The sequence below is a fragment of the Lathyrus oleraceus genome, chromosome 4 (assembly GCF_024323335.1).
Source record: "Lathyrus oleraceus cultivar Zhongwan6 chromosome 4, CAAS_Psat_ZW6_1.0, whole genome shotgun sequence".
NCBI classification, from domain to species: domain Eukaryota; kingdom Viridiplantae; phylum Streptophyta; class Magnoliopsida; order Fabales; family Fabaceae; genus Lathyrus; species Lathyrus oleraceus.
Window position 1 is genome coordinate 118,426,904 of NC_066582.1, and position 17,706 is coordinate 118,444,609.

Genomic DNA, 17,706 nt, shown 5'->3' on the forward strand with positions numbered 1-17,706 from the left:
TGTCCTTCTTCTGCTTCGTCAGCCCCTTACTATGCATCTTTTTCACAAGTCACGCGCCTTTCATATTTCCAAACACCCTTCTTCCTTTGTCTTTGCAATGCCTAAACGAATATTTATAATCTATATATAAATCAAAACATGTTTTAAAATAATAAACTTTTTTAATAAAATAAATTTGTTTTCTTTTTTAATTTTTATTATATTTAAAAAACAAATGCGTAGTGTTAAGTTGAAAAAGAAACAACTACTCAGTCACACTCGCACTCGCACTGACCCTAATAATCTGCCATCACCATGGGAACGACTTCATCGGAAACACCCTCAGTTCGCGTCTACAACATACCACAATGCGCCACCGCAAAAGACCTCCTCAACTTCCTTGAATCCACCCTAGGTCCTTCCTCCGTCTTTGCCCTAGAAATCTTCACCGACCACTCCAACTGGAAATCCCGCGGTTCCGGCCGTATCCAGTTCGAAACCTTCCAAGCCAAATCAGAAGCCATATCTCTCTCCCTCAACAACAAACTCCTCTTCAACTCCCACTTCCTCCGCCTCTCTTTTTCCTCCGATGATATCGTACCTAGACCTTCCCTTCCCAGTAACCGTCTCCATAACGGTGTTCTCCATGTCGGTTTCCCTAACGGTCCTGATTGCATGAGTGTTCTTCAGTCATGGGAAGGCGTTCGAGGTTGGATCATGCCTGAAAGGAACAGGCTTGACTTCTGGGTTACTCATAATGATCAGTGTTTCAAACTTGAGATTCCTTTTGAAAATATGTTGGAGTGTGATGGCTATTGTTCTGATGATTCTAAACCTAATGCCCTACTCTTGAAGGTAATCTATCTATCTGCTTATCTATATGGCTTACTGCATGTTTGGATTCATTCATTTCACTTTTTTATTTGGTGTATCTACTTTTAAGATCCTTTGAGAAAGCTTATGATTTGTCAGTAAGTTATTTTCAGCTTTTTTTTTAAAGATAGCTTATGCAAATTTAACTTATATTAAAATAGTTTAACATTAGTTTATGTTTTGTTATAGAAATAACTTCAAGCCTGTTTGGATAAACAGCTTATTTGCAGCTTATACCACAAGAAGCGCTTATGAATAAGCTTGTATAAGTCATTTTTATAGCAAAAGGTAAAGTAAGTTTAAATAGTTTTTATATGTGGTATAAGTTGTTCTCATAAGCTATAAAAAGTTTATAAAAAATGTGTTGTTTTGATTAATCTCCCAAACAGTGTCTCAAAACTTATGTCAGTAGATAAGCTTGCATTAGCCAATCCAAACAGGCTCTTATACTTAAAGCACTTATTTGATAAACGCTTATTTCGTTCTGTTATTGATTTATTGTATTTATCAACAAAGTTACAGCTGGTTTCCCCCTTTTTATTGTTTTTTCTCAGCTGAAATATGCGCCAAGGATATATCAGAAAAAGGAGGGGCCAAATGTAGCTTCCAAGTTTAAGGCTAATAGGTATCGATTTTGTAAGGATAATTTTGAGTTTACGTGGGTGCGCACCACTGACTTCACAAATTTAAAATCAATTGGACACTCTACCTCGTTTTTCTGGGAAATTGTGGAAGATTCGTTTGATTCTGAGGTTTTTCGGAGTTTCCCGCTTTACAGAGAGAATTTGAAGGATCTAAGTCTGGAAGATGGGGAAGAATTATGTTCTCCAACCGAAACGGTTCCACTTGTTAAGTATCGCCCGGATTCTAAGTTGCCTTATGAAGCTCTATTTCAATTGAATTCTCTTGTACATACTCAGAAGATTAGTCTTGCTTCAGTGGATGATGAGTTGATTGACTTGTTGGCAAGTTTGGATGAAGAAACTATGGCTGTGATTTTTCAAAAATTGCACAAGTTGAATTCCACTTGTTATGAGCCTCTAAAATATGTGAAGACTCAATTACATGTGCTTAGTATAAAGAAAAAAAGTGTTCTCCCATTACAACAGAAAAGGTTGGCGGATAATAACATAATGAGATGTCATCGAGCCTTGATTACCCCGTCAAAGATTTATTGCCTTGGTCCTGAGCTCGAAACGTCAAACCATGTGGTAAAACATTTTGCGTCATATGCTTCAGACTTCATGAGGATTACATTTGTTGAAGAGGATTGGAGTAAGCTTCCAACTAATGCAATATCAACTAGTTTACAAAGGGGAATCTTCGCAAAGCCTTTTAAAACTGAAATATATAAGCGGGTATTGAATATTCTTCGAGATGGTGTTTTAATTGGATCAAAAAGATTTGAGTTTCTTGCCTTCTCTGCTAGTCAACTGCGGTCAAACTCTGTTTGGTTATTTGCGTCTAATGACAAAGTGAAAGCAGCAGATATCAGAGAATGGATGGGAAGCTTCAATAATATCCGCAGTGTTTCTAAATGTGCCGCCAGAATGGGTCAGTTATTCAGTTCTTCCCGGCAAACTTTTGAAATGGCCCCTCAAGATGTGGATTTAATTCCAGATATTGAACTCACCTCTGATGGTATAAACTACTGTTTCTCAGATGGTATTGGAAAGATTTCCCAAACTTTTGCACGGCAGCTTGCTCAAAAGCTAAAATTGGACCAAAACCGGATTCCTTCAGCATTTCAAATTCGGTATGGTGGATATAAAGGTGTCATTGCTGTTGATCCCCATTCTTTTAGGAAGTTATCATTGCGTAACAGTATGCTGAAGTTTGAATCCAAAAACAGTATGCTTTGCGTCACCAAATGGAGTGAGTCAATGCCGTGCTTTCTTAATCGAGAGATTATATCCCTGCTGTCAACATTAGGAGTAAAAGATGAGGCGCTTTTGGCATTGCAAGAGGGTCAAATGCAGTTGCTAGGAAAGATGTTGACTGATAGGGAGGCAGCTTTGGATGTTCTAGAAAGTTTAAGTGGAGCTGATTCAAAAAGCATTCTAGTGAAGATGTTGCATGGATTTTATGAGCCGAACAGCGAGCCTTACCTATCAATGATGCTCAAGGCTCATTATGCATACCAGTTATCTGATTTGAAAAGCAGATGCCGGATATTTGTCCCCAAGGGCCGAGTCTTGATAGGCTGCTTGGATGAAACCGGTATTTTGAATTATGGCCAAGTATTTGTCCGCATAAGTGTGACAAATACTAAGGAAAAACCTGGAGATGAAAATTTAAGGAACGTTAATGGTGATGATAGCACATGCATTATAGTTGGTAAGGTGGTGGTCACCAAAAATCCTTGTCTTCACCCAGGAGATATCAGAGTCCTTGATGCTGTCTACAATGAAGAATTAGAAGAAAATGGATTGAAGGATTGCCTTGTATTTCCACAAAAAGGACCTAGGTATGTATATAATGGACTAGATTTGCAAGCATTTGATTGCAATAATTTGTTTTATTCAAGATAGAATAATCACTTCTTTTTGGTCATGTGTGTTTTCATCGACTCTAATATGTCATTCATCACACATGAATTTGGTGCCGATTTGTTATAGTTTGTCCACTGTATTCACATCCCTTAAGTTTTTCTGTCTTCATAAGCAGTTCCTTAGATTCATTGTTTGGTGGACAAGTTGATAGTGATATGATATCTTTTATTGTTCTCTTACCATGTCAGATATAAGACCACTCATTATTAGGCTTCTACTTGATAATTTAAACTTTTAGGAGAGTTGGTTCTTGCCGTGGTTTCAAAGTCTTTATGACTAAATGATCAGAAGTATTAGCAGAAAGTAGAGTAGGAAAACACAAAGGGCTATTGCATGAGGGACGCCTGAAAGATTAAAAAAAAAACCATTCACAACCTTTCAATTAACCCATTTCTGTTGGTTTTTAAAATATTTCTCTTATATTGATGTTTATTGCTTTCTAATACTTGTTGGGCCTACAGGCCTCATCCAAATGAATGCTCTGGAGGCGATCTTGATGGGGATTTGTTTTTCGTAAGCTGGGACAATGATCTAATCCCAGCTCAAACTGATAATCCAATGGACTACACAGGAAGAAGACCTCGTATAATGAATCACCAGGTGACACTAGAGGTAATTTCTTAACGAAGTTGCTTGATTTTAACTTGTTTTCTATTTAATATTGGTACCTCAAGTTGAAGTATTGTCTGACCTTCAGACACGTGGTTACATTCAACCATTTCCATTTGGCATTTTCTCATATTACTACCCGTATCTTTGTCGTGACAGGGTTTGTGCATTGTTTTTCTTTTGATGAGTTTAAAATCGCTCCTAATTTATTTGTTACCTATGTGTAGGAAATACACCAATTTTTTGTTGATTACATGATCAGCGATACTTTGGGCGCTATCTCCACCGCACATCTGGTTCATGCTGACCGTGAACCAGATAAGGCCAGGAGTAGAAAATGTCTGGAGTTGGCCGAGCTTCATTCCATGGCTGTTGACTTTGCAAAGACCGGAGCTCCTGCAGAAATGCCTAGAGCTTTGAAACCAAGAGAGTTTCCCGATTTCATGGAGAGGTTTGAAAAGCCTATGTATGTATCTAAAGGGGTACTAGGAAAACTATACCGTGCCTTAGTTGAGTCAACATTGCAAGTAAGGTCTAACATTGTCTTGTCCGAGAAGCTGACTGAAGAAGCATATGATCATCAACTTGAGGTTAATGGTTTTGAGGTCTTTCTTGAGACTGCCTCAAGTCACAGAGAAATGTATGCACAGAAGATGAGCTCTTTAATGAGCTTCTATGGAGCAGAGACCGAGGATGAAATGCTAACAGGTAACTTGCTAAAACGTGCTTCTTATTTGCAGCGCGATAACAGGAGATATGGAGATATGAAGGATCGAATTCTGATATCGGTGAAGGATCTTCAACATGAAGCTAAAGGATGGTTTGAAAGTGATTGTCAGCCAGATGAATATCAACTTATGGCATCTGCATGGTATCATGTGACCTATCATCCCAAATATTACCACGAAAGCTCCACCTTTTTAAGCTTCCCATGGATCGTTGGTGACATTTTATTGCATATCAAGTCTGCAAATAGCTCACTATAGCTATTGCTTTGCAGAAAAAAGATTGTCTTGAAAGGTTTGTCACTAGTTTCTAATGTAATTTTAATTGTATTATCTAACTAGAACATTAGGGCAGAAGTTAATCTACTAATCCATGTAGCCGATTTCACTTTGTGGAATAAATAAGACTTGGTTGTTGTTGTATTTAATTAATATTATACTCTCTCTAATCACTAATCACTATTATAAACTCTGATCACTATTATAAATAAAGATTTTCTTTTCAAATTAATTGAATAAATAATATATTTAATCTCTATATAGATTCAGTTATTCAATACATTTAGAAAATAAAATAATACTCCCTCCGATCCGGCTCATAAAAAATGTCTCATTTCTACCGTTTCTTTGTCAATCATTTTCATAAGAATCTTATAAGACGGAGAGAGTAGATTAAAGAGTGGCCGGTGCAAGTATGTAATGTAAGCATTTCAGATAATGACTTTCTCTATTATGTAATAGTATGTAATGTAAGCATCACTATTTGAAGTTGGTATTCTCCTCTTGTATTTTATATTAATGAAAAATCACTAATGATTAATACATTTAGCTTGGTAACATTTCAGATAATGACTTTCTCTAGTGCCATGTGCAATAGAGGATATAAAGTCCATCTGTAGTTGATGATATGCTTACGTACAGTTATAAATTCAATTAAAATAAAATGTAAAGTTAAACATTAAAAAAAATAGTTGCAAATAATAACAGTTACATAAATAATATGTCCAGAAAAAATAGAAAACATGATGTCCAATAAAATTTAAAATAAGATATCATTAGAAAAAACACAAACATTTAAAACATAATACTATAGTTGGTAGATGTTGAGTAACATGGTTCAAACTCGAAATATCCCACTTATTTGTTCACTTAAAAGGATAAATTTTAACCACTGTACTGTTTGAAAAGAAGAAGCATAGGTGTATTAATTATTAAGTGAGGCCACATAGTATGGACACTAGAGGTAAATGATGTCGCAGAGGTAACAACAATGTAGTCAAATGGACATCATCATCATGTTGTTTGTATGAAGCTGATATCATTGGTTGTATCTGCTGCCAGATACAAGTTTGAGGTGTAGAATTCATTTGGTGATGCAGGCTGTCACATACAGTTTTTCTCTTTGAAATTTAAGTATTCGGTTTTGTGACCGATTAATTGAAAGGGACCAATTCCACCAAGTCACTCAAGTCCGAGTAAATCTCTATATGGACATGATCCAACACAGAAATTGTTTGCATCCAGCAGAATTCTAACCTGAAACTTTGAGAGGAGCACACTCTTAGGACCCAAATCTTCATCACTAAACTAACTCTTAAGAATTACATAATTTGGTATAGGTTTGGATGATTCAACATAAAAGATCAATTTATGGGGATCGAAGGATCCACATAAAGCACATGAATTGTTTAACCGTATTGATGCAAATGAGATTCAGTTATGGTGCGACAAATACAAATATGATATGTGGGTTGTGATTAGTGACTCTTTGAACCGCATGTTCTATTTACTGCTATCCAAGCTGGGCGAAGCAAAGGATATGCAGCCGAGGGATGAAGCTCGACCGATTGCTTCTATTTTGTTGAAGCGTGGATGTGCACTTCATTGTCAGGACTGAGTTCTGACTTGAAGAGGCTATTCGAAAATTAATTCTTATTGACTTTTAGGACCCATGCATTCACTACTAAGCAAACTCCTAGAAGTTACATACATGTTATCTTGATTTGGCAGTAATATAGGGTTGGGTGGTTTGACATAAAAGTTCAATTTATAGGGATCGAAGGACATACATAAATCACATGATGCAAATGAGATTTGATGGATATGTGTCTTTCTGCATAAGAAAGGGGATGAATTGTATGATTTTGAAAAACAAGGTCTTGAAAAACTTTGTTGGCAAACAGGTTTTCGCTCTCTTGTATTTCATCCAATCTGTTAGAAGATGCTCTAGGAGTGCCCTTGATAAGGAACTAGGGTCATCCTTTTTCTTTTTTCGCTCTTTTATTCACGTAACCAAAAATTGATACACAGAGGAATTCATAACAACTGACTTCGGTTTTGAATCAATTCAAGATACAACTTGCATGTGCCGTTAGATACTAATAACCACACCAAGTAGGCAAGAATAAGACAGTCTCTTGTCAAAGTCTAGATACCATAATAAGTCTTGGGATATATAATATAGGACAAGTAGAGTAGTTAAGACTAATAATAGTGTGAACGATTAACACTATTGTAGAAAGGGAAAAATGTCAATTGAAGTCAAAAGCTATTTAATTATGTTTAGTGTCTTGAATATCTTCTTCAAATTTACTAGAGTCATGAACAAGTGTGCCACTTTATCCTTGTCTACTGTCTTCTTTCTTTTTCATTACTAGATAAACTACAGAAGAAAAATATGATTATTTCTCTATTTCTTAATGTGTTTTTTTTTCCATTGCTTGGTGTATATATAAACAGTTTGAAGTAACAATTTTAGGTGACCCTTTCCTATACAAAGGCAAGGAAATAAATGGTCCTATAGATATTAGTCTCGGTACTTTGGAGTCCCACATAAGTCAAGTGATAATAAATGGTCTTAAAGATATTAGTCTTGTACTTTGGAGTTCCTCATCGATCAAGTGAAAGTATGTGTAGGTGTTTACTTTATATATCAACAGTTAGAACATGGATAAATGGACTTTGTAACGGAAGTCTTTCATCAAAGTGGGGGTAACCAGCCTGATGGGAGGTTCTTTGTGAGAGAATTGTGATTTCCAGGTTGAAGACTTGCCTCTGATGGGGGACTCCTTGGGTGGGTTAGGGAAGGGTCAGTGTGTCGATAAAGTGGGGGTAACCAACATGATGGGAGGTTATTTGTGAGACAATTGTGATTTCCACGTTGAACACTTGCCTCTAATAATGGGATTTCTTGGGTGGGTTAGGGTAGAGTCGATGTGTCGATGGGCCGCGTCGGACGTATTGGTTCATCGATGGTGTAGGCATACTCTGGAGACCCACATCGGTTAAGTGAAATTATGTGTAGGTGCTTATATATGAACAGTTAGAAGCATGGATCATCGAGCATCATAACGAAATTTTATCACCAAAATGGGTTCTCTGTGAGACAATTGTTATTTCTGGGTTGAAGTCTTACCTTTGATGGTGGGACTCCTTGGGTGGGTTATGGAAGGGTCGACGCGTCAATAAAGTAAGGGTAACCAACCTGATGGGAGGTTCTATGTGAGACAATTGTGTTTTCCAGGTTGAAGACTTGACTTTGATGGTGAGATTCCTATGTTGGGTTAATCTAGGGTCGGTGTGTCGATAAAGTACGGGTAACCATCCTGATGGGAGATTCTATGTGAGACAATTGTGTTTTCTGGGTTGAAGACTTGACTTTGATGGTGAGATTCCTATGTTGGGTTAATCCAGGGTCGGTGTGTTGATAAAGTAGGGGTAACCATCCAGATGGGAGGTTTTCTATGAGACAATTGCAATTTCCAGGTTGAAGACTTGTCTCTGATGGTGGGACTCCTTGGACGGGTTAGAGTAGGGTCGATGGGTTGCGTCGGGTGTATCAGTCCATCGATGGTGTGGGCATAATTTTGGATTCGCATATCGTTCAAGCGATTTTATGTGTAGGTGTTTATATATGAATAGTTAGACGCATGGATCATTGTGTTCGTACCTGAAGTCTGTCACCAAAGTAGGGGTAACTATCCTGATGAAAGGTTCTCTGTGGCACAATTGAGATTTTCGAGTTGAAGACTTGCCTATGATGGTCAGCTCATTGTGTGGGTTAGGGCTGGGCCGGTATGTCGATAAAGTGGGGGTAACCAGTCTGATGGGAGGTTCCATGTAAGACAATTGTGATTTTCGGGTTGAAGACTTGCCTTTGATGGCGGGACTCCTTGAGTGGGATAGGGCAAGGTTGGTATGCCGATGTGCCGCGTCTGGCCTATCGGTCCATCAATGGTGTGGGCATACTTTGGAATGCCACATCGATCAAGTGAAATTATGTGTAGGTGTTTATATATCAACAATTGAAACATGGATCACCGAACTTTATAACAGAAGTCTGTCAGCAGAGTGGAGCTAACCAGCCTGATAAGGGCTTCTCTAAGAGACAATTGTGATTTCCGGGTTGAAGACTTGCTTGTAATGGTGGGACTCCTTGGTGGGTTAGGGAAGGGTCGGTGCGTCAATAAAGTAGGGGTAACCATCCTGATGGGAGGTTCTCTAGGAGACAATTGTGATTTCTGGGTTGAAGACTTGCCTTTGATGTCATAACTTCTTGGGTGGGTTAGGGAAGGGTCGATGTGTCGATGGGATGCGTCGGTCATATCGGTCATTCGATTGTGTGGGAATACTCTTTAGTCCTACATTTATCAAGTGAAATTATGTGTAGGTGTTTAAATATCAATATTTAAAAGCATAAATCATCGAGCTTCGTAACAGAAGTTTGTCACCAAAGTGGGGGTTACCAGCCTGATGGGAGGTTATCTGTGAGACAATTGTGATTTCCAGGTTGGTTCTGATGGTAGGACTCCTTGGGTGTGTAAGGTAAGGGTCGTTGTATCGATAGGCTACGTCGGGCATATCAGTCCATCGACAAAATAAGCATACTTTTGGTCCCATAAATCATCTAGCTTTGTAACGGAAGTCTATCACCAAAGTGGGGGTAACCAGCCTGAAGGAAGATTCTCTATGAGAAAATTACGATTTCCGAGTTGAAGACTTACCTCTTATGGTGGGACTCCTTGGGTGGGTTTGGGCAAGGTCGGTGTGTCGATAAAGTGGGGGTAACCAACCTTATTGGAGGTTTTCTGTGAGACAATTGCATTTTCCGGGTTGAAGACTTGCCTCTGATGGTGGGACTTCTATGGTGGGTTAAGATAAGGTCGGTGTGTCGATAGAGTGGGGGTAACAAGCATTATAGGAGGTTCTCTATGAGATAATTTTGATTTCCGGGTTGAAGTGTTGCCTTTGATGGTGAGACTTCTTGGGTGGATTAGGGAAGGGTTGGTGTGTCGATAGGCCACGTCGGGTGTATCGGTTCATCAATGGTGTGGGCGTACTTTGGAGTCCCACATTGGTCAAGTGAAATTATATGTAAGTATTATATATCAATAGTTAGAAGCTTTGATGCGCTCTTTCGAACACAATCGATGATCAAATCCACCAAACAACAAGAATCTCTCAATGATGGGTGTTTCAAAAGTTTTACTGGAATAAACTTAATCTTCTCTTATCCTACCTTAGAAGTCCATTTCCTTCTCTTGACATCGATGATGGCCCCCGTCTTAGCTAAGAAGGGCCTACCTAAGATTATCGGGATTTGGTAATCCTCATTGATGTCCATTATGACGAAGTCTACCGGCACATAATACTCTTCAACTATCACCGAAACATCTTCTAACACACATACGGGATACTTAACTGATCTATCTGCAAGTTGCAGAGACACATTTGTCAGTTTCATCTCACCTATGTCTAACTTCTTACACATAGACAAAGGCATCAAGCTAAAGCTAGCCCCTAAATTACAAAGTGCTCTCTCAAAGTTCATGGTACCTATTTAACAAGGGATAGAGAAACTCCGTAGATTTTTAAGATTATGGATCACCATATTTTGAATCACAACACTACTATCAAGAGTCATAGCCATAGTTTCATGGTCCTCTAACTTCCTTTTATTGGAAAGGAAGTCTTTTAAAAACTTAGCGTAAGAGGGAAATTGAGTTAGTTCCTCTGTGAAAGGCACATTGAGGTGGATATTTTTAAGGAGTTCCACAAACTTTTTGAACTGGGCCTCCACTTTGGCTTTTACAAGTCTTCGTGGGAAATGGACAATAGGTTTGTAGGGAGGAGAAGCAACATAAGGTGCTTCCTTCTTAACCTCCTTTTCGGGTGGTGTTAGAACACTCTCTTTAATCTCTTTTTATCTCTCATTAGAACTACCCACTTGCTTACAACTACGAGTTGGTGCATCATTCAAATGTCCTTTGGGATTTTGTTATGGGTGACAACATTGTCAAACTTAGTGTTCAACTACCTAAGTGCCTCGTCAGTGATGAGGTTTTGATTTCTAAATTTATCATTTTGATGAGTTTGCATCATCAAGAAGTTTTCCATCAAAAGTTCTAAGTTGGATTTCTTAGGCTCAATTGGCATAACATTTTGGAAACTCGGTGGTCCCATAGGTTGCCGAGGGTTGTTGTTCCTATAAGAGAAATTAGGATAGTCTCGCCACCCTGGACTATAGGTTATAAAATACAGATTATTCCACTGGTTGTTATTCATAAAATTGGCATCTTCTTGTGTGGATCCTCCAGTGAGGATCATTTGCCAATCTCTATCAGTGTGCCCATTAATTCTGCATATCTCATAGTAGAGAGTGGTGGGGCTACATAAGCAATAGGGGTAGAAGTAATGGATGTAGAGGGTGCGATGCTTAAACTATCTATCTTTTGGTAAAGGAAATCCACCTTTGTGTTCATATGGTTAAACACATTAACCTCATAAAGACCACTGGTCTTAGGGGTAGACATAAAGGCGATTTGTCACACGCTTCCCCATAAGTGGTGATTTTTGGCCATCTCTTCTATCAAGTTATAGGATACATCTTGAGGATTATTCATGAGGGCTCCACCAGAACCCACGTCTAAGGTCATCCCCGTGGAGTAAAGGAGACCGTTATAAAAAGAGTGGATAATCATCCACTTCTCAAGCCCATGAAAAGGACACAATCTTAACAAACCCTTATAACTCTCTCACGCATCAAACAATGATTCCCCTTCTTCTTGCCTAAAATTATTAATCTCATTCCTAACTTGGGCAGTTTTGCTTATCGTAAAGTACCTCGCAAGAAAGGTCGCTTTCAACTGAGTCTAGTTAGTAATTGAATTGGAGGGCAAGGATTGACGTCAAGCTCGCGCATGATCTCTCAAAGAGAAAGGGAATAAATGGAGGTGGATGGCGTTTTGGTCAACTCAATTATCCTTAACAATACCACAATTATCAACAAATATAGAAAGACGTAGGTTCGGGTTTTCAGACGATAACCCGAAAAATTGATTTTGTTGCACCATACCGATCAAAGAAGGTTTCAACTCAAAATTATTTACCGCGATCGGCGGGTGCACAATACTACAACGCAGTTCCTCTTCAATAGGAATCATGTAATCCTTAAGAGGCTTAATGTCAACTACTAGGTCAATTATGGCTTCCTGTTTAAGATTTCGGCGTCTTTCACATAAGAAACACTTGATTTCATTCATAGGTTTGACTAAATTCCCAATATAACGAGTTCTTCGCATACAATAGCTGCTAGAACTACAACAAAATAAATAGAAAAATAAAGCTCCAGTATATACAGTGATTAAATAGTAATTCAATTTCAAACTCAATTGGTCCCCGGCAACAACGCCAAAAACTTGACACGCTGCAAGTGCACATTTGTGCGAAGTAGTAAAAGATCAATGATTTAAGTACCAAACTTCATTCTATCATGTAGATCTAGAGGAATCAATAAATTGGGATTTAGTAAAAATAACTTAAATAAAAAGCACTTATAGTAAACCAAGTTAATTGAAAATCACTTAAATCACAATATAGACAAACATGACTAAGGGTCATGGTTCTCACTTTGACATATTTGTACAATCCGAGTCACTTATATTATGAGAGTCTTGACATAATTTATAGAAAATAGATAAATATGGACAACACCTTCTTTCGCCAGCATGTTACCCTATCGATGACGAATAATCGGTTGGCTTAAGCTCGACCGTATTATTCGTTAGGGATTCGTTACTTTTGTTAAGCTATCAAAATTGGAAATTTCTCAAATTCATCCAAGCGCTTTCTCTATAATGGACTTGTTTGTTTAAAAACCTACGCTCCGGTACCGATACATATCCTTTCAGACTATGATCGGTACCTGAGAACATTTTACTTTCGTACAAGGGTTGGAATGTATGAACTCGAGTATAAAAATAAATACAGTCAAAAAACTCTCGTAATCGACTTGTAACAGATCATATAAACGATCATGAGGTGATCCTCATAACCCTTAGTCCCTAATGGACTACCCACTCATGGTGAGACTAAACACAATCAAATCGCTATTCATAATCGAATTCATGATAAATAATTGAATTAAACAAGCAATTGTATTGAACACAAATAAGAAAATCTGAATTGATAAGCTTTAATCTAATGCTCCAATGGAGACTTGAGTAGAGAGAAAATTAGAATATGTAGAAACTTCAAGAAAATCACAACTAACTGTGAGTTTTATATAAAAACATAAACTGGAATGAATATCTCATGATCAATTGTCATTACATCAGAATATATCATATCTAATCATGCCAAATTTCAAAAACATGTGAAATCGGTCTAAAAAAGGAAAGAATCAAAAGATGTCTCGTCCTCCTGCTACGGTCCGTAGGAGTTGCTACGAGTGGCCGTAACAGGTCTCTGCTTTTTCTATTGGAAAACCAAAAGTGGGGGACTTCTAGGGATTAGTTATTAAAAATTATTTGATTATATATTATTTTAGTTAGTTAATTTTTCTAATTATATTTTATTAATTTGATTAATCAATTAAATTAATTTTAATCAGTTACCTTTGATAATTAATTTTAATTAGTTTAATTAATCGATTTGACCAATTTTAATCGATTAATTTTTCTAATTAAAAGTATTTTCTCTTGATTAATTCAATTGACTTAATTAGGCAACTTGACCTTCTAAAATCAATTCTTTCAAAATAAGTAAACTCGATCCAATTTCGAACAACTTTCTCAAATCAAACCGTTTTCACCATTGATTCACAATCATTTCAAAATCATTTTCACAATTCGCTCCACAACGCTAATCAAACGCTTGACCCAACATCAAGCTTTTTTTCCAATGAAATTTAAAATGATTAACTCATACTTTGACTATTTCAAACAATAATAGAAAGAAAAAGACTACATGGGTGTAATGTCTAATAATAGCGCCGAGTATTAGCCTTAAGTGGTAATTGCTTGTAAGTCATATATACTCGTATTTCTCTAAAATACAAATGCGTCTCCTTTTTGTAATAAAACGAAAGAAAAAGACTACTTGGGTGAAAGATTCAATTATAGTCTCGAGTATTAGGCATAAATGGTAATCACTTGTAAGTCACAAATGCTCGTCTTCCAAGCCTAAAATCAATTTCAACATATTTAAACTTTTTGCCTTTTGGCTTTTAATTCAAATCTTTTTCAAAAATGAAAGACATTATGTCCATTCCACGACGATGCAAATAGAGTTTCCCCATGAGAATATCAAATATTTTCCACTCGAATGTGATGATGGCACAAATATGTGCTGATCCAGACTAAGTCATCCATTCTTGAAGTGATGCAAATGTTCAATTATCTGTGTTTTGAGCAACAATGTTTTCCGTTCGAATGCAACTTGAGAATCTTTCGCTAAAATCGACTAACACACAAACATTTGCTACCCAAAACTATGTAGTCTTGAGTTCTCCTCGCACCTAGAGATACGTAGGAGCGAGATCCGCAATCTCATCAAGCACATTAAAAAAAACTTTGTTGCGACTCCTTTGTGTTTTTTCTTTTTTCTCTTTTAATAAGTCGAAGAAAACAAATGACATAATCTAACATTTCAAATCTCAAATCTAACTAAAGGTTCCTGTTTAGTACAACGGACGTGGGGGGTGCTAATACATTCTCCTTGCGTGATCGACTCACGAATCCGAATTTGATTGCGCAGGTCATATTCTATTTCTTTTAAAGATTTTATCGATATTTTTCCTTTTCATTTTTTGGAATAAATCAAGTTCGATGACGACTTTGTTCGAATCATTTTTTCCGCAAACGTGCGAGCGCCCCGTGAAGGATCGTATTTTTCAAGATGCGACAACGTTGGAATGGAGTGATTGATTCAAAAGGTGATGTTAGAGAAATCATGTATGATGTTACTACGATATTTATTATGATTCATGTACGATGTTACAATGATGTTATTGATGATACCAAGTTTTACAATATCAATTGCAAATTTGTATAACAATTTCATTCCAGCTCTGATGATACTATGGTCACATTGAAGAAAAGAATGTATTTTACTGGTTTTAGAATCACAAAGTTAGATAGAGACAGAAGCAGAAGCAAGAAAGCTATATAGACGAGTTAGAGATGGCGGCGGCGACATCAACAAGTGGAGAAAACACTCATGGTGGCTATAAGATAAAGCAACCAAGGGAGAGTTACGAATGATGGAAGCATGTGAGCAAAAATGAAGAAAAATATTTTGTGTTTATGTTTGTATTTTAGGGAGGTTTAAAACCTTCACAATCTAAATCATTTTTTGTACTCAATATGATGTTGAGTTTAAGTGACATGGCGTGCAACGAGACGTGCCATATCAGTTTCTGGTAGATTAAATTGATGATAAAAATCAAAATCGTAAAGGAATTTTTTTAAAAAGATTGTTTTTAAGGATTAAAATTGAATGTTGAAATATTTACGAGGATTAAAAGCTCTATTAATTAAATCAGTTAACTTATTAGTTATGTGAATTAAGAATTCATTCATTATGAAAATTACCAAAATGTACAAAGACTAATATGTATTTTGAAACTAATTATTCTAAATATGAATTGACTTAATAGAGCATTTACAGATATCCCAAAAAGGGAATCATTAACAACAGGATAAGAACACTTTAACCCACCCTACCCTACCCTACCCACCAAAAACTCTAACTCGAACACGACGCGGTCATGACACACATAGTGACCTCCTCGAACATGTTTCATGAAGCGTATCAACTTGTCCCCAACTCCCTTGGTTTATATCTCTTCACAATCACTCATCAATGCCACCATCCAATAGATATTTATTTATCTTGAAGCTGAACAACAAGAACAAGTTGAAAATGTCCTAATTTGACAGCCAATTTATTTCGTGAAAGACTCGTTTTATTGCAATTATGAAAGCAACACTCCACCGCCCCATATATTGGCCCATCTATAATAATCATTAGCCATTATGAAAATAAAAAAATGAAAAAATTAAGAATTGCAAGCTAAGCCTCCTCCTTTCTCATACTCTAGTAAATAAAATCGATAGTAATAGCAATATAACCATTTAAGTTTTGTTACCGACATATGTACAAATATAAAAAAGAAGTAAAAAAAACAAAGTATTTTCCCATAGTATAGAATGGTCAATAATAAAAAAAAAAGGGTAAAATAAACAGAAAGCGACACGAATGAATGGTATCCACCGTGTAATGCTCTTTTCACTCTCACCAACCATACCCTACCACTCACTCTCCAGCTCACAATGTGTACACTACACTCTAGCGCACAATAGCTCACGCGGCGCAATCACTCACACCAAACCGTCAATTTCACAACCCGGCTCCGGCGCAACTGACTTAACGTTAACGGCGGCGTACCGCGTGGAGAAATTTCGAAATCCGTCGTGGCGGCTATCCTCGTTCTGTCCTTCATCGAAGTTCAAGGCGTAACTCAATGGATCGTATTGGTACTTAGCCATGCGTCTGGAGGATCGGTGTTGGTTGAATTTCCGGAGAAACGTTTTCCATCTTGGACCAGCGACAATCTCCGACCAGTCTCGGAGTTTCTTTAAGGCCTTGAGACCGCGCGACCACCATCGGTCACCGGTGGTGGTGGTAGTGGTGGGATGGGATTGAGAAAAGGAGGCGGAGCGGACGCGCTCCCACCAAATGGAACGGCGGCGTGAGGCGAAGCAGGTGGGGAAGCATAAGGCGTTTGATCGCTGTTGGACATGAGCGGCGGGTGTGGAGTCAGATTCAAGCTCTTGCTCAACGGACATGTCAGAAACTGAGATTGAAATCAGTAATAAATGATGATTTTGTTCGAAAATGATTGAGTGATGAATGATGGATGATGCAGTAATATTAGAGAGATGATGAATGATGGATGATGCAGTAATATTAGAGAGATGATGAATGAAGATGAGAGAATATGAGTAAAATATTTTTTTCTTCTTGTTTTGAGTAATGAGGAAATGGTTTGAGTTATGAATAAATAATAGATTTGGGTGGCCACATGTATATTTAATATCCCATTGTAATTTAGTGCACACTATACTTCAGCCACTTACTCTGCTCACCCTACTTTTATTAACGAGTAACAATATTTCTATCCTTTAATTCCGAACACTATCTTAACACGTATCTCTCAATTTATGTCCAAAGGATAAAATAGATAAAATATATGTTTAAATATTTTATTGTAAAAAAATAGTCCAAAACATTATTTTCATTTATTAATATCTAGTTATTTCAATTTTCATCCCTTCAAACACTTTTAAAATATTGATTATTTTAATTGTCAACATAAATTTTGATTATATTATAGATTATGATAACTTATGTCCTATAATGTTAAGAAAATTCACAAATAATTTTTTTTTAATAAAATAAAATCACAATTTTTAAAATAAAAATGTTCATGCTTGATTAATATATAAGTTAGCAGTGTCATTATATTATTTAATTAATATTTTATTCGTAACCTACAAGTAATTTTTTTTAAATAATCATATTTTTTAATGAATTTTTTTAAATAATCATATTTTTATTATTTTTAAAATAATTATATTTTAAATAAAAAATTATAACACATGACATTAGCTAATCTAATTGGCGAT

At 36.8% G+C, this 17,706-nt stretch overlaps 2 protein-coding genes and 1 non-coding gene across 3 annotated transcripts; 2 read left to right on the top strand and 1 right to left on the bottom strand.

The window, feature by feature from the left end:
- Positions 1–216: 216 nt before the first annotated feature.
- Positions 217–5,161, top strand: LOC127073900 (RNA-dependent RNA polymerase 2). Its single transcript, XM_051015146.1, has 4 exons — positions 217–834; positions 1,407–3,319; positions 3,866–4,016; positions 4,241–5,161. Exons 1-4 carry the CDS (start codon positions 295–297, stop codon positions 4,997–4,999), a joined length of 3,363 nt encoding a protein of 1,120 aa, XP_050871103.1. The 5' UTR covers positions 217–294; the 3' UTR covers positions 5,000–5,161.
- Positions 5,162–11,727: 6,566 nt separating this feature from the next.
- Positions 11,728–11,834, top strand: LOC127077327 (small nucleolar RNA R71). The gene has a single exon (XR_007787161.1). It is a non-coding gene; the product is annotated as a small nucleolar RNA R71 (small nucleolar RNA).
- A 4,295-nt stretch (positions 11,835–16,129) lies between these two features.
- LOC127073901 (uncharacterized) lies at positions 16,130–16,866 on the bottom strand. Its single transcript, XM_051015148.1, has one exon. The coding sequence runs from the start codon at positions 16,864–16,866 to the stop codon at positions 16,399–16,401; it is 468 nt and encodes a 155-aa protein (XP_050871105.1). The 3' UTR covers positions 16,130–16,398.
- Between the last annotated feature and the right edge of the window lie 840 nt (positions 16,867–17,706).

Excerpts from the sequence above, each read along its gene's own strand:
- LOC127073901 (XM_051015148.1), bottom strand. The coding sequence starts at position 16,866 with ATGTCCGTTGAGCAAGAGCTTGAATCTGACTCCACACCCGCCGCTCAT.
- LOC127073900 (XM_051015146.1), top strand. The coding sequence starts at position 295 with ATGGGAACGACTTCATCGGAAACACCCTCAGTTCGCGTCTACAACATA. Across the intron at positions 835-1,406 it reads CTAATGCCCTACTCTTGAAG|CTGAAATATGCGCCAAGGAT; the intron begins GTAATCTATCTA and ends GTTTTTTCTCAG. Across the intron at positions 4,017-4,240 it reads ATCACCAGGTGACACTAGAG|GAAATACACCAATTTTTTGT; the intron begins GTAATTTCTTAA and ends ACCTATGTGTAG.